We start from the raw sequence: 23,792 nt of genomic DNA on the forward strand, positions 1-23,792 counted from the left end.
CTTTCTGTTACCACTGCAAGTCAGAACGGAGGGACTTCAATCACGGCGGCGAGCAGCCAGCTCATGAATAGGCTTGCTAACATCAACAAGACTATTCGTATGAACAAATGCTCAAAATGACTATGAGATTTCTTGTATATCCTTTGTAATGTTAAAATCACCAGGATTGCTGCGGTTTCTAAGTCCTCCCCCACACAGACTCAGGAGCTGAAGTCAAGAAAAGTGTTCATGTGAGAAACTCTGCAAGAGCTGCAGTTGAAGACTCGACTGGTCCTTTGTTTTTAAAGAAAGTAATATAGCACCCTCTAACAGAACTACTGCTGGAATAACAGAAACCAGAGTTTTAGTAACTCTGACCCAGTCCCTGAAGTTAGTTCTGACATGCACAGCTCAAGAGAAAAGCTGCTCCTACTGTGAGAACAGTTCAGGTTAACTTTTGGTACGGCTCTGCCTGGAGACCACGAGATTCCCAACTCCTTTCTAAAAGTATAGAGCGGGGCTGGAGGTCCATAAAGATCTGTGAGAAAGGAAGCCCTGGGACTAGCAGCAAGGTGGGGTTGCCTGCATGGGCAGCCCTTCATTTGAATGCAAATGTCACTTTGGGGCAGGCAGTTATCTGTGACATCAGGCAGGACCTTAGTAAACTGTTACCACCAGCACCTGGTACAGCCATTGTTAATCATGGGTAGTAAAGGGACACCAGGGTTAGCCTGAGTCATTTATAGAGCCGGACAGGGCTAGAAAAGAGAGAAAGAAAGAGGAGGGGAAGGGAGATCAAACACACTCTGCGAGGAGCAGGATGTCCCGGCAGGACAGAGCCGGGCTCTGAGCATCATGTATGTGAGCTACCTTTTGGATAACGAGAGCAGCATGTACGGGGGCCCCGCCAGGTGCAGCAGCAGCAGCAGCAGCGGCAGCAGCTCCAGCCTGCCCGGGCAGAGCTTCGCGCCCGCGCCGCCCTACCCCGACTACATGGGCTACCATGTGGGCGCGCTGGACGCGGCGGGGCCGCCGCCGGGGCCCTGGGGCTCGCACTACCCCGCGCAGCACAGGGAGGACTGGCCCGCCTTCGGGCCCGGGCCCGGCCCCGCGCAGCTCAGCGCGCCGGCCCCGCAGGGCTCGTACAGCCCCGCCGAGTACAGCGCCCCGCAGCCCGCACAGCCCGGCCCGCACAGCCCCGCACGGCACGGCGCCTTCGACTGGATGCGCAGAGCCGCGCCCGCCACCGCCACAGGTATGCGGGGCATGGAGGGCACTGCGGGGCATTGCAGGGCACTGCGGGGCATTGAAGGGCACTGCGGGGCATGGAGGGCACTGCGGGGCATTGAAGGGCGCTGCGAGGCATGGAGGGCGCTGCGAGGCATGGAGGGCGCTGCGGGACATGGAGGGCGCTGCGGGGCATTGGAGGGCACTGCGGGGCATGGAGGGCACTGCGGGGCATTGGAGAGCACTGCGGGGCATGGAGGGCGCTGCGGGGCATTGGAGGGCACTGCGGGGCATGGAGGGCACTGCGGGGCATTGGAGAGCACTGCGGGGCATGGAGGGCGCTGCGGGGCATTGGAGAGCACTGCGGGGCATTGGAGAGCACTGCGGGGCATTGAGGGCGCTGCGGGGCATGGAGGGCACTGCAGGGCATGGAGGGCACTGCGGGGCATGGAGGGCACTGCGGTGCATGGAGGGCACTGCGGGGCATTGGAGGGCACTGCGGGGCATTGGAGGGCAGACACTGCGGGGGCTGCAGAGAGGTTGACTCGCTGGGTCCCGGCGAGGTTCCCTGCTCGGAGGGAGCCACACGGATTGACAAAGATGCCATCGCTCTGAAGGGTTCTCTGGCTGGCAGCTAAATATTAGGTCAATGACTGGATGTTGGGTTTAATTGGTTGGCTGTTTCTTACGTTTCTTTCTTGACCTTTCACGCTGCGGGAAGTGAAAAGCAATGCCCGTTCACTTTTCTTTCACTTAGATATGTTTAAAAAGTTTGTGATTATCAACTCATGGCATTCAGTATAGGTGGGAATGATTCACAAAGGTCTCATTGCTCCGAAGGTTTCTCTTGCTAGCAGCTAAACATTGAGTCAATGACTGGATGTTGGTTTTATTAGTTGACTATTTCTTATGTTTCTTGACCTTTTGTGCTGCCGGAAATGAAAAGCAATACCAATTTACTTTTCACTTCAGATACGTTTAAAAAGTTTGTGATATCAAATAATGGCTTTCAGTATAGGTGGGAATGAAGCAGCAAGTCTGCAGAAAGGGATCACGATCAGAGGATTGTACTCCTCCATCACCCATGCTTTGCTTACTTTCCTCGAGGTCTGGAGTACACATGAGAGGTCCCAGTGAAATATGTGCAGCAGCGGGGGTGGCACTAAGGCTTTATTTATATCAGAAACAGCCTCTCAACCTCAGAGCACTGACCTGAAATCTGCAGCATCAAACAGAGTCCATGCTTAAAAAACAGCAATGATGAGGAAAGCTTTGCTTCACTTTGTAGCAGCAGCTCTCAGAGTGTGCAGGAATACAAAGATCCATGGAAACACCATCAGTTAATACAGGCACAGATCAGACTCTGGTGTGTAACAGTCAATGAGTACAAAACAGTTGCCCAGTCGTATTTAACTGGTGAAAATTAGCCATGAACATGAGGGAAATGTTCTGTTTGATGGGATGAGGAACAAGGGAAAAAAACATTAATATTGATCACTCCTAAAACAAAAATATGTACTTTGTATGATAAGAAAAAATTATGAAACAAGAAAGGGGAGGAGGATAAGAAAAAAGAAAGAAACTGCCTGAAAACAAGAGCACAATCTGCTGTATGAAAGTATTTGATCCTCTGAGTTGCTGAGCAGCTTTGCCATGCACTGAGGTCAGCAGAAAACCAGGATGCTCAGCTCCTCTCCTCCAGAGGTGCTCACAGAATTCCAGTGTCACATCCCAGAAAGGTCCCATCCCTCCAGCCCCAGCTCTGCTCCACACGTGCCTGTAAAGTACCGAACCAATCTTTGGTGGGAAAGACATTACTTAAACCACGAGTTAGGAAATGAAAGCAAATGTACAGACAAAATATCTGTATTAAAATAATGCATCTAATTTCCATGTGTGGACAGAGCCATCCTCACTCCTGCTGCACACACCTCCAGTTCACAGAGAGCACACAGGGCTCAGCAGCACAATCAGAACAGGCTGTCACTCCAGGGGAATAAGAATTTGGGTGAGGGAAAAAAAGCAAGTTTGTGTTTTTAAATCATATTTGTTCTTCACTGAGTACTATCCAAGACAAAACAAAAGAGGGCCTGTTTTGGAGAAACTTACTTTTGGGTAGTGCTTCCCAGGGCAGTGAAATTGCTCATTCACTCTCAGATTCACAGATGGCAGAACATTTGCTACAAGAATCCACTGCTCCTCATCTCTTCTTTCCCCACCTGCCTAATGCTCCTGTGGATTCCAACTGCAGGCTCTGAGAGAAAGACCTGATTTGTTCTGTCTGTGTGTCCCTTTGATAGTGGGGACACTGGGAGACAGACTGATATTGTCTATATACATGTTATAGACAATGCCACATCCTCACTGCCTGCTTCAGTAGCACACTTGGAACTTTATAACTTTTCTAATTTCAAGTCTGCAAGGGTCAGAGCATTCACAGCAGGAGCTGGGAGTGTCTCCATTCTGGAATGAGCATCTTCATGTTGGGAAGAACTGGAGAAATCAGCATCCCATGGCAGCAAACTCTCCCAAACGTCCATGAGCCAGTGTAGGGCCCTCTGAAGTTGGTGTGAGTCTGGCCATGCATTTAATAGCTACTGGGTCTTGCTTTAGGGAGAAATCCAGGTTAGGAATTCTGATTGCTGCTTCTTTCCCATATCCATATATCTCTCTATATAGATATAGATACAGATATATACACACATATATACATATATTCTGCAAGCCAGGAAGGCCCAATGCCAGTAGATTTCCTTCACTGGAGTTGGTTCCTTTTTCTGCTTTCGCTCCTTTTCCTCTGTTTAAAAGCAAGGGCAGTATCTTCTTCACATTTTTCCAAAAACTAAAAGAATTTTGAAGTATTTTTCCTTCCAGCAGTGTCAGCTCCAGGATGCACCTGAGTGAGTCTGGCTCTGTGCATGCAGGTGCTGCAGGTGACTCCAGGGGTGGGACCAGGCTGACTGCAAGGGCCAGTGCTGCTTGCTGGATTTTCTTGGCTGGAATTCAGTGCTTTTTCCATCCTTAAAGCTGTATGTGTACACTGAGCATTATCCTTCTGCCTCTTTGCAAAACTTTAGGAATTTCAGTAGAGTGAGTGTAGGCAAGAGTGAAGGGATCACATCTCTTCTTTATTAGCTTTCCTTATTCCCTGTCCCACAGGTGTCAACCACTGTTCTTAAAGATGAAAAAACTGAGGCTCAGACTTATCTGAACAGAAATTATTTAGAAAGTTAATTTTATTATTTATTAATAACACTGGTTATCAATTAGAATATTATTTCACTCTGGAAACAATAATTATTAAGGCAAGTGATTTTCCCAAATATTCTTGGAAGTAGGCAGGAAATATTCCACTAATTTCATCCCTGTAAGGCTGGGAGAGATTCCTTCCAAAGGTTTACATACTCTGAGTAGTCTGACTTGCAGCAGGTACAGAAGCCTTGAATTTGGGGCATTTCCACCTCCACAGATTCCATGTCACCTCCTCACTGCTGTTCTGTGTCCTGAGGGATGGCAAACCAAACACTTCATTGCAATTTCTACCACTCCTCATGCCCTACAGGCCCTCTGATACCCTGTTATCTACACAGCCAACCTGCAACAGAGGGAGACGTTGTTTCCAGTCTTACTCTGCAACTTTACAGACAGCACCCAGTATAAAGCCATGTGTTCAACTGGTGTTAAGCAAAGCTTGGGAGGTTTTGCTGCTTGAAGCCTCTGAAGATCTCTGTGTTTAATGTGAGACTCTCATCCTGGTTTGATGTTACTGAAATGCATTTCCTGCAGAAAAGACCTGTTGAGGCTTTCCTGCATCATTGTCTCTCTGGCTGAAGAGTGTCTGAATGTCTGTTCTGCAGCTCTGGGACTGGAGGGACTGGGACTGATCCCAAATGCAGGGCAGGAAGGTGCTCAGGACACAGGGAAAGCAAAGTGTGCTCAGAACTCCTGAAGGAGGACACACGGACTGATGAGTGTTTTCAGCCACAAACACTGATAGAAAAGACCCCTCTCCAGCCCCCACACTGCTCCTGCCCCCTCTCCTCAGCCCCCACACTGCTGCTGCCCCCTCTCCTCAGCCCCCACACTGCTGCTGCCCCCTCTCCTCAGCCCCCACACCGCTGCTGCCCCCTCTCCTCAGCCCCCACACCGCTGCTGCCCCCTCTCCTCAGCCCCCACACTGCTCCTGCCCCCTCTCCTCAGCCCCCACACTGCTCCTGCCCCCTCTCCACCCCCCACACTGCTCCTGCCCCCTCTCCAGCCCCCACACCGCTCCTGCCCCCTCTCCAGCCCCCCCACACTGCTCCTGCCCCCTCTCCAACCCCCCCACACAGCCAAGGCCTCAAGCAATTGTAACTGAGAACAGAACAAAACCACAACCACAGATTTGAGGTTGCAATTCCACACACACACACACGACATAATTACAGCAAATTCTTTGATGGAAAGTAGAATAGAACCACCTCAGAACAAGTTACAAACCTCCTCCCATTGATCCCAATATTTTCATGGAGGTGTGTCATCATTCCCACAGGTTTTATGGCTGTATGAGAACACAACACACCTGTGGTCCCAGTGTGCCCAAGGCACTGAGCCTGAGCAGGGAACTCCCAGGCAAGGCCAGAGAGAGCAGAGTTTGCTCACAAAGCTGAAAGTACCTTGTGAGACCTGCACTGATGTTACCATAAAACAGGGAGGGGACAGTTGTGAAGCAGGTAACTAATCATGAGCAGAGCCCTTCTCTGTAGATGACAGCTCTCCTCCTGTCATCCTTCATAAGGACGGTTTTCCTGCTGCTGGTAGCAGGTGCTGAGAGCAGCAGGACCAAACACACTGTAAATGTACCATGTTTAGTCTGTGCAGGAAGAAGTTTCCCCCCCTCAAATCTCAGGAAGGGGAACGAGCCTCTAAGGCATTCCTGCCAAATGGAGTTGGACTCCATGACCCTTGTGGGTCCCTTCCAACTCAGCAGCTTCTGTGAAAATACTGAGTGCCTAAAGAACACAGAACACTTGGGGAAAACTTGATTTACTCACTTGCCTTTCAGTCTGTGCAGGCCCTGGCAGTGGGATTTCCCCTGATCTGGCACTCAGAAATCCACCCACATTTTCTGCAGGTTGTGCCCTTCTGCCAAACAGGATCCACACGGGGCACCTGTTCAAGCAATGCTTAAAGGTGATAAAAATGAGTCTGCTTTGGACTCATTTCTGTATGATGATCATTAGGAAAGTTTATACTAAGCAAAGGGAAGGACAGAATTTGGCCAATGAGCTTTATTTCAGAATAGCAGAATATATTCAAACTGCAAACAGAAGGGGAAATTCAAACCTGTTGAAAGGTTCCAGTTCTGTGCTCCCGTTAAGTTCTTTTCAGCATGAATAACCTGAACATGCACAACGAGAACAAATGAACAGGATGCAGCAGCAAATGCAAATGTAGAATTTCCCCACGTTCCCAAACCTCTCAGCAGCCCACTTGGCAATAATACAGGGGGCCAGGACACCTCTCAGCACACCAAAAGTTCTGGCAAGAATATCAGATTCACATTACACAGGATTGGATCCATGTAACATCTTCTGGTACAACAGCAGTGAGTGGTGTTTGAGTTTCTTTTTAATTTGACTTTACAGAACATCATGTGCAGCACATGATGTGTATGTTCAGAACTTACTTAAAATTATTTTTGCTTCACGACTTCAATTGAGGCACTAGGGAGAATTTACCCTTTACTCTTCCTACACTTTTAAAGTACATAAATAGTCAGACATAGTCCTAAAAAACCTCTGGGCCTGATCTCTGACAATCCACATCTTTAGAAGCTCAAAAATTAGCATCGGTTTCTTAGCACTAAACTAACAGAGAGCTGCGTGTTTGAACTGAGAGGCCAGAGGGCTGTTCCCCATGGCAGCTGATTGCAGGTGGCTCCAGCCATGGGCACAGCCCCAGCTCCCTCTGAGCGGAGCCTCAGCCAGGCTGCAGCGCCGTGCCAGCAATCCCGCGGCAATGCCACTCCAGGCAGTGCTGGGACATCCTCAGGCAGGGGAATCCCTCTGGGCTTCATGAACAGTGCTGCTTGCAGCAGATGGAGAATATTCCTGAAAAGTTAGGAGCAGGCTCTGAAAGAGGAGCCAGGGCTGGTTCGAATGCTAATTGATTTTGCTTTGTAAACTAGTTGTGAGGTCCGATGGTGGGGTTTTTTTTCCCTTTCCTGGGCTACATTGTCTGAGGGTTTGAGGCCGATCTGTCATATTGAGGCACAGACCCTTTTAACACTTGACTCTGCTTTGATATGCAGCCTCGTCTCTTCCTTCTCCCTCCTTTCTTCAGGAGTTATATTGCCGGAAAGGGTGATGATTTTCACAGCAAATAAAGAGGCCTTCTCCCGGCTTTATTGTCTTCAGAAGAAATGCTCTGTGAATTTTATGGTCAATGGGAAAGCTGTTCCCTTCCCCCAACTCAAAACTTGGCCAGTCACAAAAATTGCCACAGTGGGTGTGATAGAACAGCCTTGGTAAACTCTATCTCATTAAAAGTTTTCTGAGTCTGAAATGTCTTTTCTTGCTAGTCCAAAGGCACTCCTGAGCTCTCACCGTGCAAAAGAGGTTTGGGACCAAACTCCCTGTTCTTGAGCAGGTCATTAAAGGCAGGAAATCCACTCCCCCAGCACAAAGGCTCGCACACTGCAAAGGTAGTCCCTTCAAAGCTCTTTTGTTTCGTTTCTCTTCCACCCAACACCAATAACCTCTCCAAGCCCTTGCAATTCCACGGGATAATTGTCCAGGGAGCAACATATTTCCAGTGGAACTGACAATGTATTGCTGATTATGATTTTAATCTGTCATTAACCAAAGATTTTCAAGATCCTACAAATTTAAATGTTGACAATTTCACCCACCTGAGTCAAATATGCAGGATATGACTAAGGAATTGGATTAATGTAATAACTTTTATCATTGCATCATTACATTCTGCCATTATCTCCTAAAGAAGTCTGGGAAGTGAAGAACATCCTTCTGCTGTCTCTGGAGTGAATCCATCAGTCCTGCCTCTACTTTTATTCAGTTCATACTTCTCTTTGAAACAAAAGACTTCACTAAATAAAAGGAGTAGAAGGTTTGGCTCAGAAAGCAGTGAGGTGGATCTATGTCATCCAACAGATGGAATTTAGAGGCTAAAGTCCCAAACTGTTCAGGGAGAGGTTCTGGTGCTGCTGTTTGTTAACCTGGGCAAACAAAAGTGTACTTTGCCTTTGAAAGGAAATGCCATGTGCGGACTAATTCCGAGCCAGCATCCAACAAAGGCATCAGGGTCACTTCGCTGACATCCACAGACTAAACTGTGGCTCTGCCAGAACTAAAAGGATCTTCTCAGGAGATCTCAACTCCCACTGTCTCTTGTCTCTCACAGAGAGTATTATTCTGAACAAAACAAAACAAAACAAAAACAAAACAAAATAAAACCAAAAACAAACGAAACAAATTGTTAAAGACAAGATTTACGTGACAATTCCGAGAATTTTTCTCGGAACATTTCTCAGAATTTCCTTCCTTTTACTTTTCTGCTTTTTATTTTCTTAACTTACTTTAAAGAAAGAAATTAGATGTCAAAGCTCCCAATCTTCCTTCAAAAAGAAAGCAGATAATATCATTTCTACTAAAAATAAACTGAGAGTTGCTAATACGAAAATAAAAGATTCTATGGGAGAAAGTTCTGGGTTTCATGTACACCTAATTTCTTCTTCAGTTTAAAAAGAAAACTCACAACCCCCTTCCACTCAGATAATGAGGGTTTAAGCCTTTAAAACCAGAAACAGGAAGGTTTATCTTGACGTTTACCACCTTGTTTTGGCAATAGAAGAACATTCGATATTTGTCTGTGGCTTCTGAATGAGAATAGAGGTCAAGATAAGATCACCTTGTTGCTCTTTTGTGTACTCCATCTTAACAACACAAAGGACACTAAGGAAACATGTTAAACATTTTGTCCCATAGAATGACCCCAAATTCTCATTTGAAGAGGGGAAAAAAACCCGACCCAAACCACCAGCGAGAGAGATCAAAAGTTAAAAAATATCAAGTGAGGCATTAAAGCACCACAGGTGACCATGTGTTAAACAAACAGTTTACACTTGGAGAGAACGAAAACAAATGTCCTGGGATTTATGTGGACTGAACGGAGTAACTGCTGCTCCTTAGAGACTCTCGAATTCTTACCTTAATGCTGTAAAATTAGCAGCACTTTTCACTCTATTATCGGGGTAAAGGTAATTGGGCTAATTCTGCTTTCACCAGGGGTTTGCAGTGACAGAGATGCTTCTGAAATGAGCCCGTCCTGCGTTTCTTGCCCAACAGAACATTGGCAGGGAAGTCACCAGGCTTGAGCCGCAGGGGTTGGGCTGCAGGGAACCCACACACGCTTCTTTCCCTACCGGAATATTCCCAGCAGTCGGGCTGATGGGAAATGCCCATGGCACTCTGAGGCACGAGCAATGCACAGCGCTCTCCCAGGGTGGGGCACGGAAGCTGAAGGGCCAAATCCTGATGTCCTCCAAGCCCGGGGAGAGTCCCAAAGAAACCCTGTCCTGTAGGGACAGAGCAGTGTCTGTGCACAGCCCTGCACTGAGCAGAGCTCCCCGTGCTCCACAGCTCTGCCCCAGCACCTCTGCACACACCACAGAGAGGAGCAGAGCCTGGAGAACCTTCGAATGCTTTTTGGGAGCCAAAAATCCAGGCAGGTAATGAAGCACTGACTGGCAAATGCTAAAAGAGACAGAAGGGACGTGGCTCTCAACCATGACCACACAGAGGGCACAGCAATGCTCTTTTTAAGTCTGTTCAGCCATAAAGACAAAGAGATGACACGTCTCTCTCCACAGATGGGGAAAAAAACATTAACCCAAAACGTGAATTAAGGGATAAAGTGCTCCAAGATTCTGCTGTAGTTCTGTGCTCTGAATTCTGAGTTTTGGGTGCTACTCAAACTTCCAAAGCAGGGAGGGTGGGAAGAAGGGGCTGGGGAGGGATGAGGCCTTTGGCACTGCTGAGGGATGAGCCCTCCAGCTCCTCTCTCCTGCCAGGGGAAGCTGCTTGCCCTGGGCCACTTGCCTGTGGGATCTACTCACAGACTGACACTTCACCCACTCAATTCCTCAGAATTTATTTCATTCCATTCAAAATTAACTGCTCTTATTGGACTGCAGTTATTAGGAGATGGAGGAACCTGTTCCTTGAGAAGTGAGGCATCCACATAACCTTTTGTTATGGTTTGACCTTGGTAAAATGCCAAGTATTCCCCACACCACCTTTTCAGAGGTTCTGTGAGCAACCACGAGCTGCTGTGAAAGCTACCCCACACCTGCAGCAGGAGCAGACAGGTACAGGCACAAGGCACACACAGCTCGAGTTCTGTGCACCCTCTGAAAGAACCTGGGCCTGAGGGGCTGTTCTGCTGCAGGGACCACTGGGACACTGTTCTCAACCTGCAGATCCACAGTGGAAAACGCCTCCTCAAAGTACATTTCCTGTTCCAGATAATTCACAGACTAAATCTGCACCTCTGGAGGAACAGCCATGTAGGTACAGACAGACAAGCACCAACAAATGCCTGGCACAGATGGCAACACTGCTCCTAAGACAGTGGTGATCCAATCAGTCAGAACTGTGGGAAGAGCCTGGGCCAGGGTCAGGCCTTGGCTTTGGGCAGCTGCTGATCTCCAATACTCCAATATATTGACTGTCTGATTTGAACATTAACCAGGGAGGAAAAGGGGGTGAGAAAGGAAGTTCCAGCAGCCTTTCCCATTCTCAGTTCTCTCCACTGTGGCCACACATCCTGTCCTCAGAAATTACCCTCTGTGGAATCCATAAAATGGCAGGGAATCCATAAAATGTTCCCTGGCTTATTGGCCATTGCCTCTTAACGACCTGGAGGCTGCTGAGCCGTGGCTGCCTCTCTCAGCTGCACCCAGGGCTGGGCAGGGGGGCAGTGCTCCTGCAAAGGGGCAGATGCTGCACTTCTCTGTCTATTGTGAAGGATTATTGCTTTCCTTTCCTCTCTTTTATTAACTGTCATCTACAAGATGTGTGTTACTGTTCCCTGTGCTGTTGTCAGGCCATGGACAGCTGTGCCAGACCTTGAGGGAAAACAGTCTCCAAACCGCAGGGACAACCACAATGTCAGAGGGATTTCTCTGGCAACAAGAAGTGAGGAAGTTTGGAGGCTCCCAGTTTTTCCTGGGCAATAACCTGCCCTTCCCAGTCACTGAAGCAGGGGAATGTCTGGGCTCTCAGACACAGCAACAACGGCAGTTCCCCACAGGGCAGGAAGCTGGGATAGAGCTGGGAACAGAACTCAGCTTTCCTGGAAACCTGTTCTTAAAAAGAACACCTTCCCTTTCCCAAAGGATGACACAGGGCTGAGAAAGAACATGAGAAGCAGTTTATCATCTATTTACTAAGGGGCAAACCTAATACCTGAAGGTATGAGCCTCTTGTGTTGTAAACCAAGACCAAGTCTGGGTAAGGGCACAGAGAATGAGGCCTGAAACACCCACTGACATTTTCAAATGTAAAGGCAGATATTTTGTGTTACCACAGTTAGAATTTTCACTTGAAGCAATGTGTTCTTCTTTCAAAACAGGTAAAACCAGAACAAGAGAGAAGTACCGAGTGGTTTACACAGATCACCAGAGATTAGAGTTAGAGAAGGAGTTCCATTACAACAGATACATCACCATCAGGAGGAAGTCTGAACTTGCTGCAAACCTCAGGCTTTCGGAGAGACAGGTAGAGTATGGACCCCCCTCCAGGATTGCCTCTGAATCTGTCACTGCTGCTGAGCAGACAATGGTACTGGTTAGAAGCACACAAATAATGCCCCCAATAACCCAACAGTGTGACTGAGCTGCCTTTCCATCAAATGCAAACACTGGCTTTATTCACAGTCCTGTTCTGAGAATCAAGAGCTAAATAACACCAACAAATCCTGCCTGGAATTCTCCCTGGGCAGTGGTAGCAGGGATTTCTAAAGCAGAAGTGCTGGTTCTGCTGAGCCAGTGGGAATTCCATAACCAAACCCAACAAGGTCAGTCTGAGCAGAGACTGAAGGGAGGAGCTCAGGGATGTTCAGGACACCTGAAGGTGTTTGTTTCTTTGGCTGCTATTGTCTTTATTAAAGATTTCCTACATACTTGCTACTCCTTTCTCCTGCCCCCACTTCCTACCACCCCCTCCAAAACCCACTTCTGTTCCCAGAAGATAAATCAAAGCACAATCCTGTGATTCACTGTTGTTTTATGGGCTCTGCTGAGCAGGGATAGCCCAAAATCCACCCAGTTGCAGTGCTGTCCATCCAACTCCAGCCTGTCCTACCCAGCACAGCCTGGAAATGCCCACAGAAATGGAGAAGGAAGTATTTCTCAATCTGCTGTTGAATGCAAGTACTTAATTATTGAAGATTACAGTTATTTCAACTGGGTATAATTTTTTTTGCTGGCTCTTAAAACATTAATAACTTGACTTCATTATGCTGCATTTGGAAATTGTGCCCCTGCTTCTGTAAACAGCCAATGGTAATTACTTCCAATTTCCTAGTTCAGTGATAATTCCTGAGAAACCCTTTTGCTGGTATATTTGAAGAGGTGAAACAAGAACATGTGATACGTTTTTTTGTCATATTTTGGGGAAACACAACAACAATTTTTCCAATGTTTCTCTTCTTCATCAGCAATATGTTACAAACACAATTAATTCCAAAGCATAAAATCTACATCTCTGAAGTCACTTTGGAAAATGTAATATTGAAAAAAAAAAAGCCTGTTATAGATTCCCACCACTACCCTGTAGTACAAATCAAACAATCCCATAGTATGAACATGACTGAACATTGTCCAATCCCACCCTCCACTACACCCCACCTAAAACCTGAAAGGATTTTCTGGAAAAGCTTTTTTTCTGCTTATACCAAAATCCCATCAGGACACTGGAAGGAATATCTCAAGGAAAAAGGACAAAGAACAATCATTTAAAGAAGGAAGAAGGGAATGATGCAATACCCAGTTAAGAAAAAAAAAGGAAAAATGAAGCATTGTTAAAATGGGACAGATACAGAAATAAATGAGATGACAAGGATGAGAAAGAAGAGAGAAAATTACACTTCAGAGGGTCCACGATAAAAAAAAATACTGAAAGGAAGGAGGTGAAGGACAAGTCAGATAAATGCAACTGGCTCTGTTGGCTTTTAGTGTGACCTTCTACATCTGCACTTCCTTGTACTGGTTTGTATGACCCTCCAGTGCCTGCCAAAGTTCTCTCTGCATCACTGCAGTTCTGCTCCCCTGGTTTAACAACCACCCAGAACACACCCCAGAATTCACTGGCAGGTGAGAACCCTGAAGCCAAAGAGCAATTCATAAGTGTTGGCTCAGTTTTTAGACTGTTCCATCTTTTCATGTATTTTGACAAATGTATGAGAGAAGCTGAATTACCCTGGGACAGGGAGAATGCAGATCTGAGAGCACTTGGGACTGGTTTAGTGAACATCATTTGGTACTGAAATGATATTCCTGAACTAAGACAACAAAATGAACTGCCAAACCTCTGAGAAAACAGCCCAGGACTTAAGAGACCTAGTTCAAATTTACACAAGCTTTGCATGTAATTGAATTCTTCAGCTGTAGAACAGAATAATAATGCCTCAAGGTAAAGTACACCAAGACTGTCACAGAGACTCCTTTAGGTGTTTTGTGGGACTTCAGCAGTGGTTTGTTTTAAAACACAACCTGGTAGCCACAGATGTTGTCACCTCTTCCAGTGTTACTTCCTTTCTGACCATCCTTCTCTTTGCCTTTCCAGATTCTGACAAAGATCTAAACAGATCAGTATTTCTCAGCAAACCTTCGATTTTTCTGTAGGTTATAGTAAAGAAAAAGGAAAGTGAGCAAAGTGTTTCCTTTGCCATCTGAACACCACCAAGAAAACACAACATTACCTGAATGAGGTACCTTGGCTAATTACACTGACTAGACACGATACAGACCCACTTCAAGGATAAATAGCTGACTTTTACTGCTTTAAATCCAATACTGGGGATTCACATCAAAAGACACTTCAGTTGCCATAGAACACTCATCCTTTCAAACCTCAGCAAGTTCTGATGTATTTTCAATTGACTCATCAGCTTCCTCTCACTCCTCACTTGCTTCACTCCAACCAAAATCTGTGTCCTCTTCAATGGTCCTTCCTTCCTTCCCAAGGATAACTGTGTGCCCTGATGTGGTGTAAAGCAGTGGACTGTGTGGGAATCAGCAGCAGGTTGTGGCTCCACCTATGAATGCAATAAAAGGCACTCAGCTATTTAGGCACTGCTTATCCAACATTTGGAACTAACATCGTGCACCAAGTGCAGAGCACTGGTGACATTCTGTCCCCAGTGGCTTACACCCTGGGGATCACCAAGTCATGTGCAGCACCCAACAGAAAAGCTGCTGTGCCTCAGTTTATAGGTCAGGCACAGATTTTGACTTGCCCTGAGTAGGGCATAAAGTTTGCAATGTATTGATACTCCTGTTGGATCCTTTTGGCCATTACTATGACCCACAAGATTCTGTTCTCTCAGATTTTGGTTAAAATAATGAAATAAAATAAATCAAAGGTCATTCCACAAAGAAATACCTCAAACCCCCCACATTTTATCGAGCTATTAGTAAATATTTCATTATCAGACAGGAAAGATTACCTGTCAAATAAACACACAGCTCTGCTGTCTCACGCTGCCACTGCTTTCCCCTGGTGCTCCTGGCACTGCATTGCCCGGTGATGCTGTGGCAGATGCACAAAGGGCCACTCTGCATTCCATCACACCTGACAACGCCTTTCCTCTGCCCCTCTGCAGGTGAAGATCTGGTTCCAGAACCGCAGAGCCAAGGAGAGAAAACTAATGAAGAAGAAGCTGAGCCACTTGGACGGCAGCGCTGTGGGCTCGCTGCAGGGCGGCCCCGGCCCCGTGGGCGCTGGGAGCCCCATGGCGGTGCCCGAGCCCCCCGAGCCCCCCGCGCTGCCCCCCGCGCTGTTCCCCCCGCCCGCCCCGCTGCCCGCGGGGGCCCTGCAGCACCCCGGGGCTCTGCAGCAGGTCCTGGCCTCGCAGTGAGGCTGCGGGGCAGCCACGGGGCGGGAGCACCGCAGCGGGGACGGGGCGGCCGCGCCGGGACCCCGCGACACGGGCGGCAAGGACGGTCACCCCAGAGCACAGCACAGCACAGCACAGCACAGCACAGCACAGCACAGCACAGCACAGCGTGCCCAGGGCAGCGGGACTGTGCCAGGAGCCTCTGCAAGAGGACGGGGTGCCACAGGGCAAGGAGCCCTCCGGCCAGGGAAGCGCCGAGGGAGCGTTGGGCACCAAAAACAGCCCCCGGGACGGGGCACTGCAGACTGAGAGCACCCCGAACTCGGGACAGGGCACTGCAGACTGAGAACGCCCCGAACCCGGGACAGGGCACTGCAGACTGAGAACGCCCCGAACCCGGGACAGGACACTGCAGACTGAGAGCGCAGCCAACCCGGGACAGGGCACTGCAGACTGAGATTACCCCGAACCCGGGACAGGGCACTGCAGACTGAGAGCGCCCCGAACCCGGGACAGGACACTGCAGACTGAGAGCGCAGCCAACCCGGGACAGGGCACTGCAGACTGAGAGCGCAGCCAACCCGGGACAGGGCACTGCAGACTGAGAGTGCAGCCAACCCGGGACAGGGCACTGCAGACTGAGAGCGCCCCGAACCCGGGACAGGGCACTGCAGACTGAGAGCGCCCCGAACCCGGGACAGGGCACTGCAGACTGAGAACGCCCCGAACCCGGGACAGGGCACTGCAGACTCAGAGCGCAGCCAACCCGCCTGGGGCAGCCCCGCAGCGCTGAGGCAGTTGGGCAGTGACTGTCAGTGTCTGCCCCGGGGCAGAGGACATCCCTTCCCCTTTGATCTCCACGCAGATTCCATGTGCTCACCTCACTTCCACGGACTATGCACATGGATCTTGAAAGGAAAACCTGGCTTAGGTGACCCACTTGCTGGAGAGCCTGGATCCGAGGGGCTGCACCCACTAATGCTCAGGGCAGAGGGCAGGGAGGACCTTTTTGGGATGGGTTGGTTCTGACAGGTGTGATTTCCAGGGATGAGCTTTTTGGGATGGTTTGGTTCTGACAGGTGTGATTTCCAGGGATGAGCTTTTTGGGATGGGTTGGTTCTGACAGGTATGATTCCAAAGCTCCACAAACTGCCACAGACACACACCCTTCCAGCTCATTAGCAATGGTTTGAAAGCATTCTGGAATTGTGAATCTTGGCCCGAGTTCATTTTTGGTCAAAGAAAATTCATATCAGGCTCATTTTTGGTCCTAAAAGAAAGAGCAAAGGGGGAAGAAATCCTTTTTAAAAGTGCAGGTATTTTGAAAAGTGACTGCATTTCATGAGACAGCAGAGCACATGGACAGAGATGCAATAATTGCATTCAACCAATTTTAAATTTGGTCCAGTTTCATGAGCTATTGTGACACTTAAAAAATCTGAGAAGCCAAATTATTGGAAGGAAAAAAACCAAACAAAATCTTTCATTTAAATATAAGCTCTCAGCTTTTTCTTAAGAGTGTCTCAGTTCCTGAAGTGCTGATCTTTCCTATACTGAGCAGAATGTGGGAGGCAGTCAGTACTTCAGACTAATGCAGGTACTTCCTAACATGACTCCCAATTGAACATGCATAACTTTTGTCTGCAAAAGGAACATTTTTAAAGCATGTGAGTGGTTTGGGAATTTATACCCAAATCAGAAATTCAGGATGCCTATCCTCACTAATTTCCATCCAGGTGTCCTCCAAAATCTCTCTGTCACTGTTGCAAACAAGAACATTAAGTCATTTAGGCACTACATTCTTGTTCTCTTTTTCCTTAATTATAACAAATAGTACTATTAGAACATCAAAATGTTGGTAATGTGTAATTACTTTATATATAAAGAACATTAAAATAAATTACTTTTTCCATAACTATTTTCCAATGTGGTATCAGCTACTGTAGCAAGTGAATATGCAGCTTTCTGTTACTGACTTATGACTTCAAATTTAAAAGGAGAGTGATGGTAAAAAAGCTTATGAAAACTAGAGGGGCATGGTAAGACCAGGGTGGTTCAGGCAGCTGACAGTTTTCACTGTTTCTTAACTTCATTTATCATTTGATGGCTGCAAAAAGGACAGTGCTGAAAAAAGTAGAGTTCAACTTCAAATGGAGACACAGGGACATTGTCCCAGTGCCACTCACCCCTGGCACAAGGCTGAGAGCAGGCAGAGCTCTGCACAGGTGGCACAGGAGAGAGGAGGACTCTGTGACTCAAAGGGCAGCAACAGAAAGACTCCACCGAGTTCCACATGGCAAAGAGCACGTGGGAGCAAAGCCATGTACCATCTGTGCCAACCCAAAGAGATCTCCACTGGGTGTATCCAAAAGGGGAATCCACAGGAAAAGCACAGACCAGGCAGAACGTCTGGGGAGGGCAATGCCAAAGGTGTTACCTGTGCTTCACACACAGAGATATTTCATTTAACAGAGGCTGCAAAAGGCTGAACGAGAGAACCTGCCTCACACTGGCCAATTGAACAGAATGGTGCCTGCACACCAGAGAAAAACCAATACAAGTTGCCAGATTTAGACTTTCAAAAGGTAAGAATACAGAGGGAAGCTTTGTCTTTTGTACTGATACACAGCAATTTAGGACCTAGTTCTAGCAGAACTCCTAACAGAAGCCTGGCCCCAGGCTGCTCAGCTACCTGTTTTATTCACATCTCCATGACACAACCTAAGTTTATAACATTTCTAAAACAAAAAAGAAAAAAAGTTCTTCAAGGAAGAACTTTGGGAATATGTGTGAACACAACTTCTTTCTCTTTAGAATGATTTGAACATCACTCAAAGCGAGTGGGATCTGGCAGGACGACCTGGTTTATCTTGTTTACATGTGGAAGAGTTATTGAGGAAGATAAGTGAGCACTTTGAAGAGCTGCCTCATTTCTGCTGCAGTTTGCTGAAAGCTTGCTGGCTATAGGTTGCTATGTGTTTCCAATCAGAAGTTGTTAAGTACACAAAATAAGGCTGGATTTTATTTGCAGAAGCACATGTTCAAAGGTTACAATTTATTGCTCCAAAAGCAGTATCTATAAACCAGGGCAATACCTTAGAGATTATTAACCTTCCAGTTATGCCAGTGGCTGTTTTAAATAGTTGGATTTTTTTTAAAACTTACCAGCAATCCATCTAACCAGGTATTTCCAAAGTGCTTTAATCCTTTAAACAGTTGCCCACCAAAACCCAAAGAAGGTTATTTTTCTCTCAGAAGCTTGTGCAGTGCTGTTGCTTGGATGATGTATTGAGTATCATTAAAAATAAGAGAGACATAAAACTGGAGACAAATCAACTGAAATTACTTTGGTCCAGCATTGTGAGTCACGAAATACTGGGGCCAATCCTCAGGATAATACTTGGAGTATATCAAATAACTTATCCCTTTTACCACATCTGAAAACTGGGAACAGTGAAGCAGAGTGCTGTGGAGATGGATGGGTTGTTAAGGAAGTGCCTTGAAGAAGAAAAGCATACCTTAGACAACACCACAGGGTATCTAAGCCCTTAATCCTAACTGTGATTAAAAGAACGAGCAAGGAATATCCAATTTTCCAAGGAATTTGCTAACCTTTAAACCCCATTTCCCAGTGAGAATTGTGACCTATGTGGTACAAAAAATCATGAGCAGCACAGCAAACAGGACCTTCTACAAAACCTTCATGCAAGTAAGGAAGATACACAATTCAAAATGATACCTAAAAAAACCCCTCAGTTATTGCTCAGGGACTGTGCAACCATTAAGGTGCGTTGAGGCATCAGCTCTGTGTGACCTTCTACCCAAGAAGCAGATTCCAAAATACATCAATTCTGGATGTTATCATGAAAATGAACAAGCAGACTCCTACCTGAGCAGTCTGCTGGTGCACTCCAGGCTTACTCCACCCTCTTTCCCAGCACATGTGCTGACCTGACACCTCTCTGGGCACATGATTTGCAGAGTCCCATTTCAGGTGGCTGCTGTTTCCATGCTCAAAGAGCACAAATGATTCTCCACTTTCTAAGAGACATCACAGTAAATGGAGAGGATTAATTAAGATACATCCTGGGTGCTCTTGGTTTGTCAGCCACAATGGACACAGTGACTCTCCATAGCCAATAATGTCTCTTGGCTGGGAGAAAGAAGAGTTAATTTGTGGGACAGAAGTGTCAGTGTGGCAGGGCCATAACCCCAGCACATGGCAGGCATGAGCAAACAGGGGAGGCATCCACTCCTGTGCCACTCAGGCAAGAAACCCCACCCAAAGCTCCTGGAGGAGTCACAGTGAGCACCCAAAGGTACCACCCAACTGCCCTGCCCAGCACAAACATGGCAGTGAGGGGGAGCTCAGCAAGGATCCCAAATCAATGCCAGCAGAGCACCTGCTGTGCATCTCCATGGCTCTGCTGTAAGAGTTGGTGTCCCCTGGGGTTCTCTGTAACTCCTGCCACACTCAGACTGCTGTGGAGCACCAAGATAAACTAAGTTCTGTCAGTAGTGATCGTGTAGCAGAATTTAAATCAATCAGATTTCAGAATAGTAAGACCCTGCTTTAACTTCAGACAATTCCTTCCTGGCAAATGCAACACTGATGCAGATCTTACATGATATATATTGACACTACTCTTAATAAAACATATTTTAACATTTAGAAATTAAAAATAAGTTATTGTTAGCAGCAATTAGAAAACCAGTAGTGGGGTAGATAGAAGGGTGAATACACTCAGCTTTCAACCAGACACTGTCCATCATTTTTCCAGAGGATTTGTTAAGAACCAAAATTTCAGAGCATGAAATTAAAGACTAAACCACTGAGGAAGACTTCATGGACAACTGAGAGCTTTACTTCTTCTGTTTCTCTCTTATGGAACACACAGCAGGAATCAGAGACACACACAGGACAGAACTGGAATTAGTGATAAGAAGCCCCTTTTTCCTTTTCCCCAGAGGAGTTCAGTTCAGCAAGTGAACACAGCTCAGCTGGCACAGCTCCCTCAGCTCTCCAGGCTGTGCCACAGCTGCCGTGTGTGCCTAAAATGAGGCCCAACTACAGTGCTGGATATTAAACCAGCCCAACTAAAAAGGTAAATAAAAATTTCAGAAGCTTTGTGTTTGTAGAAGCTTCAGTAAAAGCAAGAGTAGTCTCTTTAACTGTTCTGAAATTTTAAAACCATCTGCCTTCCTTCATCACTTGGTATCGATGGATGAAAAAGCTCCTAAATCAGGAACACGGGTCTTCTGCTTCGAGTGGCACGGTGGCCGTCTCCTTTAGGCCGCCTCTCGAAGCCTGGGATGGCTCCCTCCACACCCAGCCCGGCGCAGCCTCCCCAAGGAAGGACCACACTTGAGGCCAGGTGGCAACAGAAGAAGCAAGCTCTGTTGGGGTGCCCGGCTTATAAAGGGTTGGGGGGATAGTTCCAGAAAATGGGAGGAGGAAGGGGAAGGGTCAAGCATCCTATTGGTCAAAACATGAGTGGAGGTACAGAGAAAGGACCAAGAGGGAACAATGAGCCATAAAAGGAGAACTACTGCAATGCACCAAGCTGGGGCCAATCAGGGTAGGGTTGGTGGGAAAAACCTAAGGGGGTTCTGGGAAGAAGAATTTGGACGGGGACTCCTATAGGGAAACATTATGGGTAGACCTGATGACCAATGCCATTAACAGGGGAGAAATCAATATATGAAAAGCTCAAGCCCACAGCCTCAGGCTCTCCAATTTCTGCATCTCCGTCAACCCATCGCTTGTAGTACTTCTGCCACTTGATAAAGTCCTGGTCTATCCCGACAACTTGCCACATTTTTGCCAACAGAACTGCCCTCAGCTGACAGCAAACCATGGCGTGACTGAGCTTTCCCCAGGACTCACACAACTGAACAGTAATTTTAGGAGGAAGGAGTGTGCATGCAAAGCCCAGCTTGGACACAGGCTCAGTAACACCTCTGAAACACTGCACTGGAACCACCAATAATACACAGCTCACTAACCGAGTCCTTAGGCAGCCATTCCCTTGAAATTCCAAGCATGCAGTCATAAAGGAATGGGCAAGAAGCATTCCTAAGCCTGGTGTTACTGAAGTGTTATTAAAGTGCTCATCTGGAGGCAAGAAAACAAACATCTCTTCCTAGCACCTGAGCCAGAATGGGGCACACTAAGCTCACCTGCTTTTTTATTCCAAGAAGTAAGAGCTATTTCTAAAATTTTCAAGCTTCAAAGACAGACAGATTAGTTTCTTCTTATCTCCATAAAACTAAGAGTAACTTTATGAGTAAGGGCTCCTAATAAAAACTATCACAGTTATAAACACCTTTCATGTAAGTTATTGTTGTACAGGCAAGTTTTAAACCACCAGTAGTGCTGAAATTGCAGTTATAATAGCTGTCATTAGAACATTTAATTGCACGTTTGTGATTATGTCATTATTACCCAGCTGGAACTGCTCTCTAGAACAGCATATCTACTACAGTCCTAAAACCACTTTATAGCTCCTTTATATGCTCCTATAACCTATACATAGTTATCACCACATGTGTTATTGTGGGTAATTTCATCAAACACTTGTTAGAGAATGAGAAAATTTTCTTCTCCGAAGATCTCAAAGTACATTTGATTTAACACACATAAAGCTTCACTTCAGCAAGCACTGAGGCAACTCCCATGGACACTGGCTTAGGAGATAAATTCCACCTGGCATTTGAACAGGTGGAGAAGAAAAACAGCCTTGGAGTTCAGTTTTGCTGGCAACCCATCCCTCTGGGGAATGCCAAAGGGCACAGCACTCCTGCTGCCAGCACCACAGGGATCCTCCCCATCCTGCCTCTATCACCCCCTGCAGAAAAGGGGACAAATATAAACCTCCCCACAGAGGAGACTTTCAGGTGTTCAGTCCACCACCTCAGAGCTGCTGCCACTTTGCCACCACTTCAGAGCTGCTGTCCCTTTGACACCACCCAGCAGGTCAGGAGAGGGCCGTGTTTCAAAAGCACTTCATGCAGGCACAGGCAGCACCCTGAGCCCTTCCTCCACCACCAGCAGCTCATTGCCATCCCCACACAGTACATGGCAAGGGCAGGTCATTTTTCCTTTCTTTTTATTTCCTGACAGCCTTGCCCACTAGAGGTGTCCCTGGAACTCCAGTGTAAGTTGCTCCACCAGAAGGTGTGGTGGTTCTGGGGCTCTGAAGCTGCTGAGCAGGAAGGACCTGGGCATGGCCAAGACATGATCCTTGGGAAGGCAGACTAAGATTAACAGCCAATTAGCTCTCAAAAAACATCAACCCCAAAGTTTTGGTAGCCTCAGACTACTAGACCCCATGCAAAGGTTCTGTTACTTTAATATCTCCACGTTGTTCTGTTATACAAAACAGGAGACATAAGAGTCAGGGTGCAGATCATTTGAATGTTGCCATTTAAGTTATCTTATTCTCACTTTGGTGTTAAAAATCTGCAGTCCTAGCCAGCAATCTTATCCTGCTATGTAAATCTTTTTAAACAAAATGCCATATTCAAAGCTTACTATTGTGAGCTGATATCAAATCAGTGTAGCAATTTGCCATCGGAGTATCTTGATCTAATTATGTTCTGGAAAGAATCGAAATAGATCTGAAGAAAATCCAGATAATGGAACAGGCAAAATAAGAAAGGGAAAAGAGGAGCATAAACAAAAGATAAAAGAAGAACAAAGAAAAAAGGATAAAGCTCTGAGATATAAAAAATAGGATTAGGTGATACTGAGATGGTGGGGGGTATGTGCTGAGGAATCCCATAAAGAAGGAGGAGCGCCAGGGATTAAAAATGTTACCAACATGGAATGCAGTGTATGAAATGACATGTCACTCGCTGAGATGTGGAAATGGGGTGTTCTGGAGAAATCAAACAATGGGTCTGATCCGAAATCCATGAACAACCAATGTCCACGTGCCAAAGGATTTCAGGTGCAGTCGATGGAGACAAACCTTCCCCTCCTGTGGCTGAAGGCTCTGTGTGACACTGGGCAATACACGGAATTCAGCGGCTGACACAATGCTCACTAACAGGCCACAGACTCCAGGGCAATCCCAGCACAGCAAACACATCTCGTTTCATTTGGATGATGCTCAGTGGAGTTCTTTGTTCTTTCTAGTACACATCACTACTGAAAACTCTGTGGGCTCTCAAAAATCGTGTTACAATTCCTTTTCTTTTTAAGATAAAGGAAACAAGACTATTTATTTTTAGTGTCTGTTTTAGAAGGGTACAGCAATTACAGAAGGTCTTACTTTTCCCATATCCTATCCATTGATTTCCTCAACATTCTCAGGATCCTAATGATTACTTCAGAGTTCTGTAGATATAGAAAAATTAATTAATTAAATTATTTTGCTACACTTCTCAGTAAAATTATTGCCTCAAAACATTCCCCAAGCCCAAACAGAAAAGGAATATCTTTCCTGTCTTTAAGTACACAC

General features: G+C 46.7%; 1 protein-coding gene across 1 annotated transcript; it reads left to right on the top strand.

Moving 5' to 3' along the window:
- Nucleotides 1-834: 834 nt before the first annotated feature.
- LOC139678594 (homeobox protein CDX-1-like) lies at nt 835-15,348 on the top strand. The gene is made up of 3 exons (XM_071569531.1): nt 835-1,234; nt 11,842-11,987; nt 15,094-15,348. The coding sequence occupies exons 1-3, from the start codon at nt 835-837 to the stop codon at nt 15,346-15,348; spliced, it is 801 nt and encodes a 266-aa protein (XP_071425632.1).
- Nucleotides 15,349-23,792: the final 8,444 nt, after the last annotated feature.

Source organism: Pithys albifrons, chromosome 14 (assembly GCF_047495875.1).
Source record: "Pithys albifrons albifrons isolate INPA30051 chromosome 14, PitAlb_v1, whole genome shotgun sequence".
Taxonomy (NCBI): domain Eukaryota; kingdom Metazoa; phylum Chordata; class Aves; order Passeriformes; family Thamnophilidae; genus Pithys; species Pithys albifrons.